Source organism: Macaca fascicularis, chromosome 9 (assembly GCF_037993035.2).
Source record: "Macaca fascicularis isolate 582-1 chromosome 9, T2T-MFA8v1.1".
In the NCBI taxonomy this organism is placed as follows: Eukaryota; Metazoa; Chordata; class Mammalia; order Primates; family Cercopithecidae; genus Macaca; species Macaca fascicularis.
The window spans coordinates 56,815,207-56,835,562 of NC_088383.1; the positions used below are offsets into that span (position 1 = coordinate 56,815,207).

Below are 20,356 nucleotides of genomic sequence, written 5' to 3' on the forward strand. Positions count from 1 at the left end.
AGGAACGAGCCTTCTTAGTAGGATGAGATTTTGACTTAAATACATGATTCTTCTGCCATGTTTTCTCTGAAATAATTTGAAGAAAAGGAAGAAATGTAAGAGAAGTAAAATGTCCTGACCTTCTAAATTTATTATGCTAAGGGGGAAGTTAAGCCCTGAAGACTCAGTCACATACCATGTTTGCAATTTGGCTTCATAGATTATAGCTTAACTCTCTCTCATTGTTCTAGTTCTGTAAATGACTAGGAGAGACCAGAGACCAGAACGCCTCCCTTCCCATCATTGATCCTTGTTATAGATTACTTGCCTCCTTTTGTTGTCCTGTTCTTAACTGAGAACAGAGGGTGCCCAAGACCTCATGATAGTTACATCTTTAGTGTGGAATGTTAAATATACCTTTCCCAAAAGAGAAAGACTATCTCCACTAATCAGATCATTGTAACTATGCATTAAACTTCACATGGACAGATGTTAAAATTCAGTTTAACTTTCCTAAACTTTGTCTGTATAAATGGTCCCTAACTTCTCCACTTTGTAATACTGACTTGTTTTCTGGAATCTATGCTTCCCAGTTGGTCCATCCTCAATCTTTTCAAGTGAATAAATTATCTTTAATCTACATTCTGACCCTTTGATTATTTTACGTTGATATTTTACTGACCTGTGGGAGACTTTGTGATTCAGTTTGTTTGACTCATCAACCCGCAGGCCACTGATTTGAAACCTAAGCCACTACCAGAGCTGATTATAACCCCTGGGAGAGCCAGGACTGCTCAGACGTCACTAGCTGCTATGTCCAGAAATCTGGATCCTTCAAAGAGGAAACTCCTTGTGCTGGGACAGGCCTGGTGGTGCAGGGGACAGGAGCCCTCATACTTGCCCTCCACTGGGACACTAGGGTGAGGTGGGCATCTGGTTGCCCCTGGCATCAAGTGACCCAAGGCCAACACCCATAGAGCCTGCCTTCCTCCAGGGCCCAGGCCTCTGCAGCAGGACCCAGCTGCACCCTCCTCCTGCAGTCCCAGCCTGGGGGTCACAGCCCCTCTGTGCTTCTCACCTCTATCCCTCTTATCCTGTACACTCCTCGGCACCCACAGCAATAAAAAATCACAGTGGGGCAGGTGTTCACAGGAGGCGGGGGCAGTGGTGATGAAGGAAGAGGAGGTAGTTTCTCCTATTCTGGCTTCTAAACTAAGGAAAACAACTGTTTGCTTCCTTTACGGGCAGATCCTGAGTGCAAGGCCATGGTGTCATTGCCCCAGCACCAGGCACAGTGCTGACCGCTCCCAGATGTGCGTCTGTGGAATGAAAGGACCAGTGAGGAGCCCACACAACAGGGGAGCATCTTTCGCGTGAGAAACATGCAAACTCCTCCTGGTTTGCAGACATGGTTTTTCCCCTAAATGCCAACGACTTCATCTCTGTCCCTTTGGTTCTCCCGTGACCACCCTTGTTGAAAGAGGCCTGCTCTGGGGGCTGTGCAATGGTCCCAGAATTTGCAAGTGGCTGTCCGCATCCACCTGGTTGCAGATGCATCCTCCCCGAGCCCACTCTGCAGCACCGCAGTGGACAGACTTGGCCAGGGAGGTCTGTTCCCCCCCCATCTCAGGTCCAGGGCCTCCTGCCTCAGCTACTGCCCTCACCACTGCCCATGGCCCTTGGGGTGGGTCCCTGTCCCAGGAGCCTGCTTCCGGACTCCTGGCCCCTGTGTTCACTGGGCTGGGTGTCTCTCCCAGCTCGGTGCCTGCCAGGACTCCTGCATCCTTCAGCCCTGCAGTCCCTTGAAGCTAACGTTAGCCAGCCCCTCATCCCTGCCAGGAGACAGGGATCCAGGGAGGCCAAATGGAGCCACACCCGCATCCGGAGGCTGGGGATGGGGCCAGATCCCTAAAACATGGGGCTTCTTTTCCAGAGCGCTCCATCCTCAGCATCTTGTACATGCTCCGTGGGTATTGTCAGAAGAGCCCCATTTACTCAGGAGAGATCATCACAGTTGCTGAAACTGGCCACCCCAGGCTGTGAATTGGTGAGAAGGCTCATGTTGAGGGGTGCAGGGAGCAAGAAGGGTGTGCTGGGGACATTACTGTGAGTCCCCACCCTTCTCAGGCTCCACTCTGCCCCTCTGTCACCTTCTTCTCTTCCCAAGTAGGTGGAGGTCATGGGGCTCAGGCTTCATGGCACTCTTGGTGAAGGTCAGTGGACTCCTTGGGATGTGACAATATCGGGACTGGAACTGCGACTTACCTTTTCTGGTTTCTGCAGAGGTGGTGGATCCTTGACAGTCTAGAATGTTCAAAAGAGACAAACATGGGCTGGATGGGGGTGGGCAGGCTCTGCCTTGGCCCTGTACACAGCTGGGACCCTGGTCTGGAGTAGAGCTGGATGGGAGTGGGCTGGCTCTGCCTTGGCCTTGTACCCAGCTGGGACCCTGGTATGGAGCAGAGCTGGATGGGGGTGGGGCAGCAGGACAGAGCACGGTCTTTAGGGTGTCACCTGGGCACTCTGAGCCTGTGCTGTACCAAGCAGGCTCCTTCTTCCAGGCCTCAGCCTCCAACCTTATCCAAGGGGAACCCCTGTACTGCTGCTGTGGGGTTCCTAGGGGTCAGCCAGGCCAGGGATCAGGTCCCTAGAGAGGCCCAGCCCCTGCAAGTGTCCTTCTCTGCCCACAGCCATATGGAAAAGAGAGCGCCCGCCCCTCTTCCCTTCCTCAGGGAGAGCCTATCTGTCCCTGGGAGCCTTCCCTGACCTCCCAGCCTCATGGCTGAGTCCCCGGTTTCCTCCCCTCGTGGCTCCCTGGGCAGAGATGAGACCTGTGTGTTCCCTGGGCTGGGCTCTGTCCTCTCCTCCCCCTGCTCTGTCTGTCTGCAGCTCTCTGGGCTGGGTCCATCCACCTCAACTCCAAGGCCTCTATTGCCCTCCCCGCCCTGGGCTCCATCTCTGCTTTTGGGTCCTGCTCTGCCTTACAGGTAGCCATTCCCACTCCTGTGGGGTGGACGTTTCATCCTCAGCCCTGACCAGACAGGACTGTGAGCTCCCCATGGGGAACAGTAGCTGCTTCATTTCTGTCCCTCCCCAGCCCAGCATGGGGCCCAGAGGAAGCTGGAGCTCAGTAAAGACAGATGAAGGAATGGAGAAGGCACCAGACATATGCCAAGATCCATGCTGGTTTCTCAAGGCACAGACAGCTGGGGGTTATAGCACTGTCTTCCATTTGGGCCAGCAGGGCCTCATGGGGGACCCTCTCTTCCTCCCTCCACACAGAGGACGCCTCCTGGCCTGTCCATCTGAGGCTTCCGGAAGTCCGGATTGTTGAGGTAGCCCTGGTTTCAGGGATTCTGGGGTCACTTTTCTCTAGGAGCCAGGGCAGGCCTCAGCCCCATGTCCAGGGCATCCCAGGCCAGCTCTCTGTGACCAGCCGGGGCAGGAGGTCCTACAGAAGCCTAGGATTCCTAGACTCTGTGAACGTGTGGACAGCTTCCCTTGGCTCATGTGATGACCTGGGAACTGATGGGAAACTTCCCACAGGTGGGATCATGTGGCAGTCACATGCTGAAGTCCTTGGAGGTTGGACCTGTGTCTGAGCCCCAGGGCTGGGCGGGCAGGGAGCACTTATTCTCCTGTCACACACCTGCCAGAAACCACAAAGCAGCAGCAGGGTCAGGAGCAGGGCCAGCAGGACCTGGATGATTAGTGGGTTGCTTGTCCAGCCCTCTGGTTGACTTGCCTCCTGTGATGGACCAGTGTCCTATGATGGACGAGTGCTCTGTGGCAGATGGGTACTCTCTGATGAACAAGTGGGCTGTGATGGATGGGCGCTCTGTGATGGATGGGCAGTGTGTGATTAACGGGTGCTTTGTGGTGGATGGGTGGTCTGTGGTGGATGGGTGGTGTGTGATGGATGGGTGGTTTGCAGTGAATGAATGGTCTATGATAAATGAATGGTCTATGATGGACGGGTGGTCTGTGGTGGATGGGTGGTATGTGATAGATGGCTGGTTTGGGGTGGAAGGGTGCTCTGTGATAGATGGATATTCTGTGGTGAATGGGTGGACTGTGGTGGACGGGTGGCCTGTGATGGATGGGTGGCCTGTGATGGAAGGTTGGCCTGTGATGGATGGGGACTCTGTGGTGGGCGAGTGGCCTGTGATGGATGGCTGGCCTGTGATGGATGGATGCTCTGTGGTAAATGGGTGGCCTGTGGTGAATGGCTGGCCTGTGATGGATGGCTGGCCTGTGATGGATGGGTGTTCTGTGGTGAACGAGTGGCCTGTGATGGATGGGTGCTCTGTGGTGAATGGGTGGCCTGTGGTGGATGGTTGGCCTGTGATGGATGGCGGCTCTGTGGTGAATGCATGGCCTGTGATGGATGGGGGCTTTGTGGTGAATGCGTGGCCTGTGGTGAATGGCTGGCCTGTGATGGATGGGGGCTCTGTGGTGAATGGGTGGCCTGTGGTGGATGGTTGGCCTGTGATGGATGGGGGTTCTGTGGTGAATGCGTGGCCTGTGATGGATGGGGGCTCTGTGGTGAATGGGTGGCCTGTGGTGAATGGCTGGCCTGTGATGGATGGGGGCTCTGTGGTGAATGCGTGGCCTGTGATGGATGGGGGCTCTGTGGTGAATGCGTGGCCTGTGGTGAATGGCTGGCCTGTGATGGATGGCGGCTCTGTGGTGAATGGCTGGCCTGTGATGGATGGGGGCTCTGTGGTGAATGGCTGGCCTGTGATGGATGGAGGCTCTGTGGTGAATGCATGGCCTGTGATGGATGGGGGCTCTGTGGTGAATGCGTGGCCTGTGATGGATGGGGGCTTTGTGGTGAATGGGTGGCCTGTGGCGAATGGCTGGCCTGTGATGGATGGGGGCTCTATGGTAAATGGGTGGCCTGTGGTGAATGGCTGGCCTGTGATGGATGGGAGTTCTGTGGTGAATGCGTGGCCTGTGGTGGATGGAGGCTCTGTGGTGAATGGGTGGCCTGTGGTGAATGGCTGGCCTGTGATGGATGGGGGCTCTGTGGTGAATGGCTGGCCTGTGATGGATGGAGGCTCTGTGGTGAATGCATGGCCTGTGATGGATGGGGGCTCTGTGGTGAATGCGTGGCCTGTGATGGATGGAGGCTTTGTGGTGAATGGGTGGCCTGTGGCGAATGGCTGGCCTGTGATGGATGGGGGCTCTATGGTAAATGGGTGGCCTGTGGTGAATGGCTGGCCTGTGATGGATGGGAGTTCTGTGGTGAATGCGTGGCCTGTGGTGGATGGAGGCTCTGTGGTGAATGGGTGGCCTGTGGTGAATGGCTGGCCTGTGATGGATGGGGGCTCTGTGGTGAATGCGTGGCCTGTGGTGGATGGAGGCTCTGTGGTGAATGCGTGGCCTGTGGTGGATGGGGGCTCTGTGGTGAATGCGTGGCCTGTGGTGGATGGAGGCTCTGTGGTGAATGGGTGGCCTGTGGTGAATGGCTGGCCTGTGGTGGATGGGGGCTCTGTGGTGAATGGGTGGCCTGTGGTGAATGGCTGGCCTGTGGTGGATGGGGGCTCTGTGGTGAATGGGTGGCCTGTGGTGAATGGCTGGCCTGTGGTGGATGGGTGCTCTGTGGTGAATGGGTGGCCTGTGGTGAATGGCTGGCCTGTGGTGGATGGGTGCTCTGTGGTGAATGGGTGGCCTGTGGCAGACGGGTGTTCTGTGATGGATGGGGGCTCTGTGGTGAATGGCTGGCCTGTGGTGGATGTAGGGGCTGTAATGGATGGGTGCTTTGTGATGAATGGGTGCCCTGGGATGAATGGGTGTTCTGTGGTGAATGGGGGCTCTATGGTGAAAAGGTGGCCTATGGGGAATGGGTGGCCTGTGGGGAATGGTTGGCCTGTGGTGGATGGGTGGCCTGTGATGAATGGGTGGCCTGTAGTGGACAGGTAGTCTGTGGTGGACACATGTTCTGTGATGGATGGGTGTTCTATGGTAAATGGGTGCTCTGTGGCGATTGGGTGGCCTGTGGTGGATGAATGTTCTGTGGTGGATGGGTGCTGTGTGGTGAATGGGTGGCCTGTAGTGGATGGGTGTTCTGTGTTGGGTGGGTGATCTGTGGTGAATGGGTGCTGTGTGGTGGATGGGTGCTCTGTGGTAAATGGGTGGCCTGTGATGGATGGGTGGCCTGTGGTGGACGGGTGTTCTATAATGAATGGGTGCTCTGGGGGGGATGAGTGGCCTGTGATGGACAGGTAGTCCGTGATGGATGCGTGTTCTGTGATGGACGGGTTGCCTGTGGCGAATGGTGGTCTGTGGTGGACTGGCACCCTGTAGGAGAAAGGTATTAACGTGCACTACGCCTGGTAGACAATCCAAATGTCAGTGGCCTGGGTGGCCTCTTCCCGGTGCCCACCATTTGGTGACCCATCTGCCCACTCCTCGCTCTCCCTAGCTGGTCCCTCCTCCATGTACCAAAGTGAGGCTAGTGGCCAGGGCTGGTCACCAGAGAGCTACAGACTCCTCCTTCGGTCCTGCTCAAAGGCTCTGCCCTAGAGCATTGCCAAGAAAGTCCCAGAAATTTCTGTGATCTGATGAACCTAGCCTCACTGAACACCTCGCTTGCAGCACAGGGCTTCTTTGAGGACAACTAAATCTACAGGTACAAAGATAAGTGAGGGTGGGGGTACCGTGGCCGAGAGAGGTGCAGGTGCAGGAGCAGGGGCAGGAGACCCGGGTCCATCCCCCACAGCCGCTCTCCCCACTTCCAGGCTCTGCACCATGGGCACATCCACGCACCGCTCTGAGCCTCAGCCTCCACACTTGTGGAAAGGGAATAAGCCTCCCTCCCTGGGGGCACTTGTGAGGTTTACAGAGCTCGGAGAAAGGCCTGGCTCAGAACCAGGGATACATGGGGTGTAAGCAACGGGAACTCTTCTCTGGCTGTTCTTCACAGTAAAGGGACTTTGGGCGGCATCCGTGGGAATGCAGGCTGCCCAGGCCTTCCACCTCTGCTTAGAAAGAAGGCTAGGGAGGGGAGAGGAGAGAACCTGTGCTGGCCTGAGCTGGGCCTGAGCCTGGCCTGGGCGCCTGACAGCCTCCCCATCAGCAGCGGGAGGGGACATACTGCAGGGCTCGGGGAGGGAGCAGAGAGGGGCAGCTCCGGGGCCCGAGCAGGGAGGAGAGGCAGAAAGGAGGCTGACAGCATCTGGGAAATGACAGCAGATGACTACCAGGCAGGCTGCGGGGATGGGGTTGTAAGTGGGTTTAGGATCAGATTAGCAGCTGGGGCACCGGTTCAGCGGCACGCGCATCCTGAAGGTAGTGCGTGGAATTCTCCAGATCCCCTGGACCTGGGAGGCCCATGTGGAGAAGCTGGAGACTCTAGAGGTCCTGGATTCTGGCTCCTGGCACACAGCCTCCAAGCCTAACCCCCCTGTGCCAGCTGGAACAGGATCAAGCAGGCTCAGGTGTCTGCTGCACATGCTACTTTTCTGGGACTGCCTAGGAACTGTGTGCTCTTCCTGTCCTCCCCAGGGTGTACCTCATTCCAGTGCAGGGGCTCTGGACAGCCCAGGTTGGTGGCATCCCCACCCTGGTACTCACACAGGTGGTGCTCTTCAAAGTGATGTCATTAGAAAAGACATTTCTGCCATTGTTCAGGCTGGCTTCAACAAAGACCTCCCTAAAGCACAGAAAGCGAAGATGGTGACAGCCAGCCCAGGGAGATGCAGTTCTTGCCCTCGGTGAGTGGACAGCATGGGCAATGCTCTCATTCCCCAAAGCACTATGAGGTCTACCTCAGCAATGATGGCCAAGGGGGATGTGGGTCCAGCAGCGAGGGGCCTTGCATGAGATCTCATGTCATTGTGACTGTGTCCTAAGTGACCACAAATGGCTGCTTGGTGTCAACCATTCTGGCTCTTCTGTATTTACAGAGTCCGTTGGCTTAACTCTGAAAGGTGACCTGGAGCAACGGGACCATTCCTCGGGCAATCATCTCCGGCATCTTGCCCTCCTCACAGACCCTAGGACACTGCAGATCTCTAGGACACTACAGATCCCTAGGACACTGCGGATCCCTGAACACCTTGGGGGCCACCAACAAGGGAGGTGAGCACTGTGTCCTTAGACCAGCCGCAGACACGTGCTGCCCCAGCAGGGGGGCATCCACATTCTGTACACCTCACGGTGCCCAACCGTGACCCTTGGCCTCCTGCCCTCTAGGGCCTCCTGCCAGAGATTCTTACTGTCCAGGTTGTTTTTAATCTTTGGTCCAGGGCAAGTCATGAAAGTCTTGTCCATACTGATTTTTTTTTTTTTTTTCTAAAAGGAAATGACGTGGGAAGAATGTCGATGCACATGTTCGTCCACTGTCCCTCCCACCTCCGGTCCTCATCACGCAGAGCTGACCCCATGGTCCACAACCGGCATCTGGGCTCTGCTTTCCTATTGCAGAGACCCCTATGAGCACCCGCCACACCCAGGCCCTGTGCAGCGCTCTGCTGTGTAACAGGAACAGGCAGGCAGAGTCCCTGCTCTCAAGAACTCACCTTTAAGGACTGCGTGGGAGACAGACAACAAAATTAAAAATAGAGAACAAAATAGATGGCAGAGTGTGATGTGCTGTGATGTCCATGAGCAGAGGGAAGGAGAGGCATGGAGGGGAAGGGACAGCCACTTCGTCACAGGCGACCAGAAGCATTCGTGTGATGCTCCACAGTTTCTTCAATCCCATTTCATTTTCTTTTTCTTCCGTCATATTTAAGCAAAATTAAATTTATTATGCTGTAGTTGAAAATGTTAATAGCACTTGTCTTTGGGTTTGGGATTTGGGGTAATGTTTTTATTCATTATGTTTTGTCTATGTTTCTTTTTTCTACATTGTATGATTTTTATAATAAAATATAATTAACACTGTAAAATAATTGTACAAATGTATAGCAAAATATAATATAATTTTATAAATTAAAATTTCATGTATACATAAAAGTAATTTCTATTGTTTTTCTCTTTTTCATGTAGGTCAGTGTTACTGTGGGCAAAATGATTCATTTCCACATGGAACAATTTGTTGGCCTGAACCCAACTGTCAGATTAGCCATGAATTTCTAAACTGTTGACCTCTTCCTTGGTGCTGATAAAGATAACGATCAGGAAAACATGGTTAGGAAACAGATTTACTTTGAGAGATGGAAAGATTGGGATTACTGGGTTAAAAATCCCCAAGAGGTGTGATCTGACTGCAGTATGGCATTTGGGACAGCTCAGGGAGCTCCAGGGGAGGGCGGGTGGCACTGGCACCCTGAGGCCATGGTTCAGGGCCAAGATAGGCAGAGGGCCCAGCAACACCGGGCTGCTGGAAAAAGAGTTTTCAAACAGATTAACTGATTAAACCCATACTTCAGTCACCATATTAAAAAATTTCTTAAATTACAAAAATGTAGCCTATAAAGACAGAAAACACGAAGCAGATAGAAACATCAAGCTTTGAATATGTCTTCTTGCTTCCCTATTTCTAAAATGTTTCATGAATGTTTTCTTCAGAGGAAAATGTAATCAATGACAAAGTCACTCCTCAGTGCATCCTAGCTCCCTGCAATACACAGCCATGCCCAGTCACTTCTGCACAGTCACCAACCAGGAGCAGTGTGGCCGTCTGCAGAGGCACCCAGGACTGTGGCATGGGCTTTCCTATGTGAGACCTGGTGCTGGCCCACCTTGGAGAAAAAACTAGTGCCCTCCAGGAAACCAGTGCACCCACAGGCGGGCAGAGGAGGCGTCTGATTGGACTTCCTGGGGATAGGCAGGGCCATGCCTTCCCCAAAAACCATCATCTCAGGGACACGGAAGGCCCCCACTGGGCAGACAGATCTCCTGGGTCTACTCTCCAGGTGTGTGGTGCTGGGAAAGCTCTTCCGTCACCCCTGCCCTAGTTATCCACCCATGCAAAGGAAATGCAGTAAGGCTGCTTGGAGAATTCATGGAGACAGTGAGTGTAAGGCACTTGGCACAATACCTGATATAAGAAGCAGTCAATACCCAGTAGCTCTCCTTAGGAAGGGGCTGCTCCGTCCCTAAGTCACTCCCATGAAAGTATATGTCAGTGGAATCTTAATGGCCTGAGACCACCTACACAACTCTGCCACATGAGACTGTGACAATGACAGCCTCTGCCCCACTCTATATACGCAGGGACAGGAGGAGAGATGGCCGAGAAGCATCCTGCAGGGAGAGGAGTCATTCCAAGTTTGCCAGATGACCCTGAATAAGAGCCCATTGAACATAACATGATCAGGTGGAATGAATGTATCAAGGGGTCAAGAGGGAGAATTGAGGGGGATGCAGAAAATCCAAAAGCACCTCAGGCACTCAGCAGGGAAGAGCACACTCCCCCGCTACCCAGGGCACAGTGTCTGCCTAGACTGGGCGCTTCCTCAGGCCACTCTCCAATTGCAGAGGTTCCCCGATGCTTGAGTGTTGCCAAACGATAGGAGAGTTTAAAATATTATAAAGTCCATACTTGTGCCAGCTGCTCTACACAGGTGACCTTGCTTAGTTAGGTTGAGTATCCCTAATCTGAAAATTCAAAATCCAAAATGCTCTGAAATCTGAAATCGTTTGAATGTCACCGTAATGCTCAAAGGAAAACCTCATTGGATCATTGCAGATTTCAGAGGAGGCTACTTACCAATGACTTTTGTTTTGCTAAACTTGAATCTGCAAATAACTTGGTCCTGGCTCTTTGCATTATTAAAGTCATATCCATGAATAATCTCTTGCTTGGATCATGTAAGAACAACACTCAAAAGTCCAAGTAAGGAAGAGTGGAGGGCAGTCTCCACTCTGACCTCCCTGCTCCTGTGATCCATCCCCAAAACTGAATTCCCAGGGGGCTTCCCTACAAGGAAGTGGCTGTGTCTGAATGAATATCTGTGTGTCCACTGGACCAAATCCTCATCTGGTGTCACTGAGGGTCCACGAGGAGGTAGTTGGGCCTTGAGGACACAGGAGGACTCCCACACCCTTCCCAATCCAAGGAAGCCAGGAAAGGCACCCTGCCTCAGCCTCTGCACAGGGGCAGTTCAGCTGGAGCTCTCCACCCTGAAATCCTACAGTGCTCCCTCAGGCCACAGGGGTCAAGTCCTTGCAGTCCTGAGCAGTGTTGTAGGGCTGACGACTTACCAGAAGGGCAACAGGACACAGATGGAAGTCACCTGTGCTGGGGGAGGGGGGCAGTGGGGCCTAGGACTCCCGCACACTGCTTGGTGTGGCCTGGACAGATAAGCAACACTACTGAAGAACGTTTCACAAGTGTGTGCCCTTAATGCAACAATTCCACTTCTTGTCTCAATCCCAGGGAACTACTGAGCCACATGCACAGGGAGGTCTGAGGGGATTTTCTGGGGCCGTGGTAACATTCCACATCTTCACAGGGTCTGCGGTTACACGGATGTGGTGTGCTCTCGTCAAAACTCATACAGATGATGCACTTAAGATTTGTCGGCCGGGCGCGGTGGCTCAAGCCTGTAATCCCAGCACTTTGGGAGGCCGAGACGGGCGGATCACGAGGTCAGGAGATGGAGACCATCCTGGGTAACACAGTGAAACCCCGTCTCTACTAAAAAATACAAAAAAACTTAGCCGGGCGAGGTGGCAGGCGCCTGTAGTCCCAGCTACTCGGGAGGCTGAGGCAGGAGAATGGCGTGAACCCGGGAGGCGGAGCTTGCAGTGAGCTGAGATCCGGCCACTGCACTCCAGCCTGGGTGACAGAGCGAGACTCCGTCTCAAAAAAAAAAAAAAAAAGATTTGTGCGCTGCAAAAAGAGAACTTAACAAATACTGTTCCCTAGTGAAAGATATACGAACTGAAGGGTTTAGGGGTAAAGTACCCTGAGGACTATAAAATACTTTGAATGCATCCAAAAATAAGATGAATTGGTGGAGAGAAAGATAGACAGAGAGAGGAAGAAACACACAGAGACAGGATAAAGCAAGCGTGGTCAAGCATTAATTAAAAATCTCCATGACACAAACAGGCATATACATTGCACAATCATTTCCACTTGGCTGTAAAGTTTGAAAAATTTAATAATGAAAGATTAGAAGAAAGACAGAACTAAATAAGAAAATTATACTTGGACATAGACAACCAGAAGTCATAGTACATCCTGAGTGACAAGTGACTGACGAGAGGGACAGACCAAGCCCTTGGGCTGCAGGGAGTCAGAGAGGCTGGTCATCAGGGACGAGGTGTCCTTCGAGCAGGACTGCCAAGGGCAAGTGGGCTCGGCCCTTCACGTTGAGGCAGGGCTTGCAGACTGCCTATGCCCCACCTGGTCCCACCTCTGCACAGGGTGCCCAGAGCAGGGAGTGGCCCCTGGAGAGCCTCACTGCTCCAGGCTGGTCCTGAGCCCAGCAGAGGTCTCTGCCAGGCTGGATATGAGGCCCAGGGATAAATGGGAGAGTCTGGGCTGCGTGCCTCCCTCCTTGGCCTCCTCCCTGGGCTCCCCGGAGCCCTTGTGGCTTGTTGGTGGCAGCCTGCTGACAGGGTTCATTCTGTTGCATTTGGGTTCCAGGCTCCTGCCTTGGTCTTTCCCTACTGCGACTGTCACCCTCCATGTGGGGTGGCTTTGTACAAGTCGGCCAACAGCTGACAGGTCAGGGCTGTGACTGCCAGGTCACGTGGGCAGAGGCAGCGGGCCAAGCTGGAAGCTGGTGGGCAGAGGGCACCTGTCATCTCCACTCAGCTGCCTCCAGGGAGGATGACGACTCACATCCTCACCTGCGGTTGACAGGGCTGCTCAGATGCCACAGCCTGTGCATGTCCAGGGGACATCATCAGAGGAGCACAGCTGTCACAACTGCTGCACAGCTGAACGGCTTTAAAGCAGGAGCAGCAGAAAGACACCCTGAGGGGAAGGGGAGCTCTCTCTACTCCACCCCCACCCTCAGCTCTGCGTGATGGAGAGGCGGGGTGGGGGACCAGAGCCCAGGACCAATCATGGAAGTGTCAGCGTAGTTCTTGCTTTGGGGTCCTACCAGCTCCCAGCCTTGTGCCAGGCCCAGCACAGCCCAGTGCCTTGGGACTCACGACGGGCCTGACAGCGTCCTTTCTGTTCATGGGAGGCACCTCTGGAGCTCGCTGGAATTGGACTATTTGCTCCTGGTTGTGTGCTCATGGAGAGCAGAGCTCAGATATGGACCATACGTCTGTCCCCACAGCATAGTGCCAGGGTGCTCTGCAGTGAGGAACAGGCAGGCCAGAGTGCAACTGCTGGAGGTCCTGGTGGTCTTGCTAAGGGCCTCGTGCTGTCCTCCCGGAGGGAGTACGCCCAGGGCTCTCTTCCTCTGCCCAGCAGCTGCAGTTGTACAAATGTCAGCCATGCCCAGCCCCAGCCCACGTCCTCCGGCTCAGGACAGACAGGGGTCATCACAGAGGCCCTCACAGGGCTGTCACCACCGATGCTGGGACCCTGGCTGGCAAGAAGACGTTCTCTCCACATCCCAGACAGCATGGATGTGTGCTGGGATTTATCCTTTGGGGCCTAGGAGAATCAAGGGTGTTTGTGTGGACGACTTTTTCAGGCTATGGAGGTTTCCTTCGGCTCCCAGGGTGCTGTGGGATGTTGACACCCCCACTTCTTGTTCCTCATCCCCTATTACCTGGTTCCTCTTTCCCGTTTTGTTTATGTGGTAAATTACACAGATATTTCAGCTCCCACACCCACCTGGCATTCCTGAGATGAACCCTGGCTGCTCCTGGTCTATGGGCCAGGTTAGCTGTTGTGCATGCCCACACCACATACACACAGATACAACACCCACACCACAAACACACTATACCGCATACAACTAGCACACATATACCACAGACACAACATAAACACACTGTACCAGAAACATGCATGATCTACACACCATGTACATACCACACACACCACACACCATACATGATGCGCAACACACACTCACACAGCACATACACACACACAAACCCCACATGCAACCAAACACAACTTCTACAGCACACACCACACCACGCACACTCACATACCATATACCCACTATGGCCAACACACACACACACACACACACACATCACAAAACACACCCCACACACCATATACCCACTATAGCCAACACACACACATCACAAAACACACCACACACATCACATACCGCACATGCAGCACACACCCTTCTTACTACAGCGGGGCCTCCTCAGCGCTCACCTCCTGTACACACAACGGAGGGCTCCACACAGACTTCACCTCAAGACACCTGTGTTCTGATCTGGAATAGAGAGTAGGGTACAAAGGGGCAGGGAGTGTGAGCCTCAGGGCACGGCAGCCAGGCCCCCACCACCTCTCAAATCCACCCCACTCACTCTGTCCACTAGGTCATGCTGTTCCGAAACTCCATCGCCCACTGCAAACACGTGGTCCCGGCTGTGTGCAATTACTGTTATCAATTGCTGGGGGTGGCTTGGACCCCCGCCCAGGAGGTGAGGATGCAGCAGGTCACAGGCCCAGGGGACAGTGTCTTGCCCCCATGCTTTGGGGGCAGCAGAATGTCAGGCTCTGAGGGCCACAGCCTTCTCTAGCCTGCAGCCCACTATCAGGGAATGGGGAACTCTTCCACCCTCCCATTTGGTGTGGTGGGATTTATACAACACGCTGTCAATCACTTTTGCAGTGGCCATGGGTTGGGCCAAATCACTTGGGGCAAGTTAGATGACTGTCCTCTGGGTGGCCCTGGGAAAGCCGCCTGGGACGCCTTTCTCCACTCAGCTCCAGAGTGGTGCTTGGTTACCAGTTTAGAATGACCTGGTCTATCTTATAATCAGCCACACCCAGGGTGTAAATGATGGCCCCCAGGCTCCAAGCCTTTCAGCCTAAGGCAAAGAGGCATTGAGTATTAGTCATCAAAATAGATGGAGCAAAATGCTGGTAACTGTGAACCCAGCTGGCTTCTTTGAGAGTCTCCTGAAACGCATTTGAAGGCATTAAGTATTAGTCATCAAAATAGGTGGAGCAAAATGCTGGTAACTGTGAACCTGACTAGCTTCTTTGAGAATGTCCTGAAATGCATTTAGCACCAGTGCTCCATCGGTCATAGCAATAATCATGCTGGTAACCTTGTTGTCTGCAGAAGCAGCAAGGAGTGACCTGCTCAGCAAAGGCACCAGGAGTGACCTCCAGAAGCTCCGGGACCCCTGCAGTTGGCTGGGCCCGCAGCACAGCTCATTCCAAGGCATGACCAGGTACCCCCACTTCATCTTCCAGGGCAGAGGTTACCAAGACCCAAGCACCTGCCACCCAGAGACCCCTAGAGTGATGGGGGGCCTCGGCCTGGTACCCGTTTTACAGAGGAGGGATGGAGAGGGGTAGGGTCCTTCCCATCACTCCACCTGAACCCTCACCCACTAGCAGCCTGCACCACCTCTGCCTGAGGGCAGCTCCAGCCAGGACTCCACAAGCACAGGCCTGTCCCACAGGCTGGGGGAGGAGCAGTAGGGCTGTCCTGTGGGCAGAGCCTGCTGGCAGCTCTGCTGGCATCTCTGGGCCCAGGAGTTCAGGACTCCAGGTCAGTGGCACCTGGGCAGGGAACCCCATGGCCACCTCAATGCTTTCCCCATGAGCCCCGCCTTTTCCTGACCAGAGCTGCAGTCCTGCAGTGGGGAGGGGAGTCGGGGGCCATGGACAGCCTTCTGTACCATCTGAGATACGGTCAGGGGATGAAAGTCACTCGGAGGGGAGACATAGAAAGGAGCAGGAAGACTAAGGTGTGTGCAAGGGGGCAAACCCCTTGGCTCTTCTCTTTTCCTTTTCACACAGCCCAGCTGGAGGGCAAGCACCTCAGGGTTATGAGCACCAGCGGTGCACACGCAGGATCCCACACAGTTCTCAGAACTCCATGGGGCAGGGGCTTACTATGCTCACTGCACCGGGGAGGGACCTGGAGTTCAGAGCAGGTTGAGCAACTTGCTGGAAGAAGCAGGGCAGGAATCTGCACACAGAGCTCTCTGAGGCCCACGCCCAGCTCTGTTCCCGCTACGGGACCACCATGGGAATAGCAGGAGCGCTTACCTCTGGAGTTGACACATTGAATCTGCTAATTTGCTTGTAAAGAAATGAAAGTAATGCACAGTGAGCGACCCCAGTAATACCCTAAGAGCCTGAGGAACTAGAACACATTCTGTGAGCTCTAGTGGTCTGTACCATTTTACCTCCTTCCTGCATGACTGTGTGCCCGTGAGACTCAAGCTCCTCTGTTAAGGTAAGATGTTCATGGATTGTTTTTCTGAGAAAACTTTAAAAAGGTGATTGAGGCGGAGGGGATGGAATGTTACAAAACAGCTCCCGAGCTCTCCTGGAGCCACTGTCCACTGTGAAGACCTCCCTGAATGGAGGAGGGTGCCAGGCACATACAGTGTCGTGCTCATTCATTGCTGTGACTTTGACTAGAGATATTTTTGTTTTCTCTGCCTCTGATCTGGTAAGCATAGAGGGAGGAAGGGTGTGGGGTTAGGAGCTGCTTAGCTGGTACTCTGGGTATGGCCAGGCTTTCCCTGAGCTCATGCCTGTCTCAGGGCACTTAGGCTTTGGAGAGCTCATAAAGGCCCAGCATGAACCCTTCATGGTGAAGTGGGAGCATCCCATAGATGTGCAACTACAAATCAGGCCCTTCCAATGGGACCAACTTTCTTAACCCAAACTCTAACCCTAACCCTAACCCTAACCCCTAACCCTAATCCTAACCCCTAACCCTAACCCCTAACCCTAATCCTAACCCCTAACCCTAACCCCTAACCCTAACCCTAACCCAAGGGCATGCAACTGAGATTCAAGGACAGGCAATGGGACTGGCATTCCTGATCTTAACTCTAATCCTAATCCTAAACCTAACCCTATGGGCTTCCCTCGTGTTGGACACTGTATCCTTCAATATGCAGGGCTGAGTTTGGAAAAGGTCATCCTGCTAAGCCCTCAGCCCTGCGCCCAGCACCCACAGCTCCAGATCCCTGACCCTGACTCAATCTCCCCCACTCTCTTTATCCTACCAAAGCAGCAAATCTGCTTAATAAGAGTGCTACGGCTCCTTGACTTCCTGTGCTCCTGAAACAAAAAGACCAAAGGCTGAGAGAAGCGGCCCCAAAGGGTGTGCAGGCAGCTGAGCACTGCAGGCTGGCTCAGGGATTTGGCCTGTCAGCCTCTGTTAAAGCAGACAGGACTGGTTGGGCCAGGCAGAGCTGGCTCTGGTGGCAGGACTGGGACAGGCTAATCCAATGTGATGGGCTGAGCCAGCAAGGCTGGGCCGAGCATGGACCCTGAAGGCTGACTTCACGCTGCGGGCGAAGAGTCCCTGCCATGTGGGGGAGCTCTAAGAGCCCCGGCTCAGGAGGGAGGGTGGCCAGGCCCTGCACAGCCCCTGCTGCCCCTCTCGGCCAACACCCAGAGTCCTTCTTCGTGAACTTGCTTTCTTCGCCCTCATGCCCACCTAGGTCTCCCTCTCCCAAACCCACAGCACACGATGCACAAACTCAAGCCTCCCCGCAGCTCAGGGAGCAGCTCTTCATCAAAGCTATAAGTGGGGCGCAGACCCCCATCCAGTCCTCAGGATCCTTGCCTCCCTGTCCGGAGCTGCGCGCCCCGGCCATAGCGAGTAATAATTGACGATTGACGCCTGAGCTAAATACATTTCCTCTCTATACCTCCTCCCTAGTTTTACCTTCTTCCCTGTACTATTATCTCATAAAAGATGGCGCTCTTCCTGCTTCTTCTTCACCCATTTTTCCCGCGCCCGCGAAAATCACTCTCTGACGGCGCAGGCGCAACATGACGTCCGACCGAAGAAACCGAAACCTACCTAGCCACGCCCACTGCGGAGAGATCATCACCGCCTTAGCCCAACCCCCGCCCCTCCTAACGTATATAAGGCATTGTATTGCCGCCAATAAACGAGACTTGATCAGGACACTGTCTTGTCTCCATTTCTCGTGTCTCTTGCTCCCCAAATTCCCACCCCCTCTTCCAGGGCCTACATTGACGATCCCGCGGGACGGGACACCTCTCTTCTGCGCTTCACCCTCTCGGTGCCCAGTTCCAGGCATTTGCGTCGGAAGTGTTCTTACCTCCCGCCAATCAGGAGCTGTGCAGTGCCTCCTGCTGGGCCTGGGCTCCCCTCTAGGCCAACTCCAGCTGCCTGAGCTTTCTCCTCCTGCCTCCCTCCAGCTCCCCAGCCTGGCCTGGGGCTCAGGACCCCACCCATAGGCTCCTCTGTCTGAGACCCACCTGGGGACCAAGCTCTTCTGCACTAAACTCTTCAGCACTCCCCCTGACCCTGACCCTGTCTCCCTCCCATAGAGAGGGCCAGAGCAGAGAGGGGCACACAGACAGCAGCGGCCAGCACAGGCAGATGTCTACAGGACTCACACACCTGCCCACTGGCCCCTGCACTCTAGGAAGGAGGCAGGGCAGAGGAAGGGCAGGGGACAGAGAAGGTCCAGGAGACCAAGAAATTCGGGAGCACAGGGAATACAGGTAACAGTGCAACCAGTGGTCAGAGGCTTCAGGGGAACAGGCATTGGGGTCAGGGTGGGTACTGTGAGATGCCCTGACCAGCCTGTCCTATGTGCTGTCAGGCTCCCAACCAAGGTCTCAGGGAGCCCCTCAGCTCCCTGGAGCTCCCTCTGGCCCAACCTCTCAGGCCTCCCTTGGGGGCTCAAAGCACCACTCCCCTGCCTGGGATGAATGTGAGCTGTGGGACGATGCTGCCCTGTGTGGAGTAGGCAATGAAGGACAGCTGCATTCTCAGGCTGGGGAGGAAGCACGTGGCCCTGAGAAGCCAGAGGCACCTGCTGAACAGGACCCAAGCGCAGCCAGGGTGGTGAGGCAAACTCCCCGCCTCCCACCCCAACTCTTCTGTCTTGGGGCCCCTTGCTGGACACAGTGAGGTGAGATAAATGCAGTGAAGGACTCTGAGGCCCATGGAGATGAGGGATCCACAAAAGAAAGTCAGGACGGCAACTTGCTGCATCCTCACAATCCCAACACCCCCCAAAGAAACTCGAACTCACGCACACGCACTCACACACACACACACACACATCACATACTCATACAGACACATGCACGTACACATATGCGCACACATGCATGCATACTACACACACACAGTTACACATGCACACACACACACACCCCCCATGCTGAACAAGTGGGGAGATGCACACACAGCCCTCCCAGCTGGCCTCCCTTCTACTGGAAAATTCTTTGCCTCTTCACCCCATTCCCTCCTCCCCCTCCTCTCCCTCATCCCTCCTTCATCTCAGAGGAGTGACTGTCCCTATTGGCAGCCATGCACACAGCCTCCCTTTCCTCTCCCTGACCCTCCTTCCTGCCGGCTGACCCTCAGTAGCCCTCGGTGACAGTGCTACCATACGCCCCCAACGGAGCTCCCCGTGACTCCTGCCCTTGTTGCCCATTCATTTTACCTACAGTCATCAGACTTTTCTTCCTTAAGTGCCATCTTGATCATCCCACTCCCCTGCTCAAGAGCCTTCTCTGGCTCTCCATGGCTCACAGCAGGAAATCTCAGCTCCTTGGCCTGGCACAATGAGCCCCTGTGGCTTTGTCCTCAAGCTGACCTGCCCAGTCCTCTCCCAGCCCTCCGTGAGCTAACCTCATTCCCAGCCAAGCAAGACCACTCACTCCACCACAGGTCCCCTGTGGTGGGAAATATTTCAGGTTTTGCAGGGAAAATGTGAGGCTTGTGAATTAAGTGTTTTGTCTTTTCCATCCTGCAAGACCCAGTTCAAAGACCCACGTCCCTGGAAGCCATCCATGACTTTGTCTTTAGGAGTTCCTGCTTCTTCCTTTAACCTTCCATGTGAGTTCTTTGTCCCTTTCCTTGAGCCCTCAGCACTGTGTAACCCGGGGTTCTGAGACTGAGTCAGTGATTTACCTGCCTAATGTCCCTTCCCAGCCTGTGATGTCCCCAAGGGCAAACTGCAATCTTCCTGGGGCTCACAGGCAGGAGCCAGCCAAGCCTGCAGAGACCCATTGGAACCAGTGAGCGCTGGCCTCATTCCTGCTTCAGAATGCCACCTTGTGCTCTGTGTCCCCCACCGAGGGACTCCCACGCCCACCCCATCTGACAGGATGTGCTTTCTGCCTGCCAGAGGAAAAGCTTCCTGCAGTGCAGGGGAGGCTGTAGCCTTACTTTACATATTTCTCTGCAGTCTCTTCTGTATTGCAGAGCCATAAAGGTCAAGGCAGGAATTCAGGCTGCTGGGCCTGAAAACAAAGGAGACATGTGTCAAGGAGTTGAGGCACATCTGTCCGGTAGGCAGGAGTCTGCCCACTCCAGCCTCCTAGCAGTCTCTTAACAAGCTCCTCCGA

The 20,356-nt window shown here is 54.3% G+C and overlaps 1 protein-coding gene and 2 long non-coding RNA genes across 4 annotated transcripts; all 3 read left to right on the plus strand.

The window, feature by feature from the left end:
• Positions 1-1,116: 1,116 nt before the first annotated feature.
• On the plus strand, positions 1,117-6,044 carry LOC135965090 (uncharacterized). The gene is made up of 2 exons (XM_065520692.1): positions 1,117-1,587; positions 1,913-6,044. The coding sequence occupies exon 2, from the start codon at positions 3,733-3,735 to the stop codon at positions 5,902-5,904; it is 2,172 nt and encodes a 723-aa protein (XP_065376764.1). The 5' UTR covers positions 1,117-1,587; positions 1,913-3,732; the 3' UTR covers positions 5,905-6,044.
• Positions 6,045-6,179: 135 nt separating this feature from the next.
• Positions 6,180-8,752, plus strand: LOC123575562 (uncharacterized). 2 transcript variants are annotated; one of them, XR_012417706.1, is made up of 4 exons: positions 6,180-6,613; positions 7,615-7,697; positions 7,890-8,064; positions 8,285-8,752. It is a non-coding gene; the product is annotated as an uncharacterized lncRNA (long non-coding RNA). The 2 variants fall into 2 exon arrangements; XR_006700877.3 differs by lacking the exon at positions 6,180-6,613 and having other exon boundaries at positions 7,494-7,697.
• A 6,897-nt stretch (positions 8,753-15,649) lies between these two features.
• LOC123566929 (uncharacterized) lies at positions 15,650-17,930 on the plus strand. The gene is made up of 2 exons (XR_006689649.2): positions 15,650-16,232; positions 17,715-17,930. It is a non-coding gene; the product is annotated as an uncharacterized lncRNA (long non-coding RNA).
• The last annotated feature ends 2,426 nt before the right edge of the window (positions 17,931-20,356 follow it).

Bases quoted from the DNA above. Each gene is read 5' to 3' on its own strand.
- LOC135965090 (XM_065520692.1), top strand. From the start codon at position 3,733: ATGGACCAGTGTCCTATGATGGACGAGTGCTCTGTGGCAGATGGGTAC.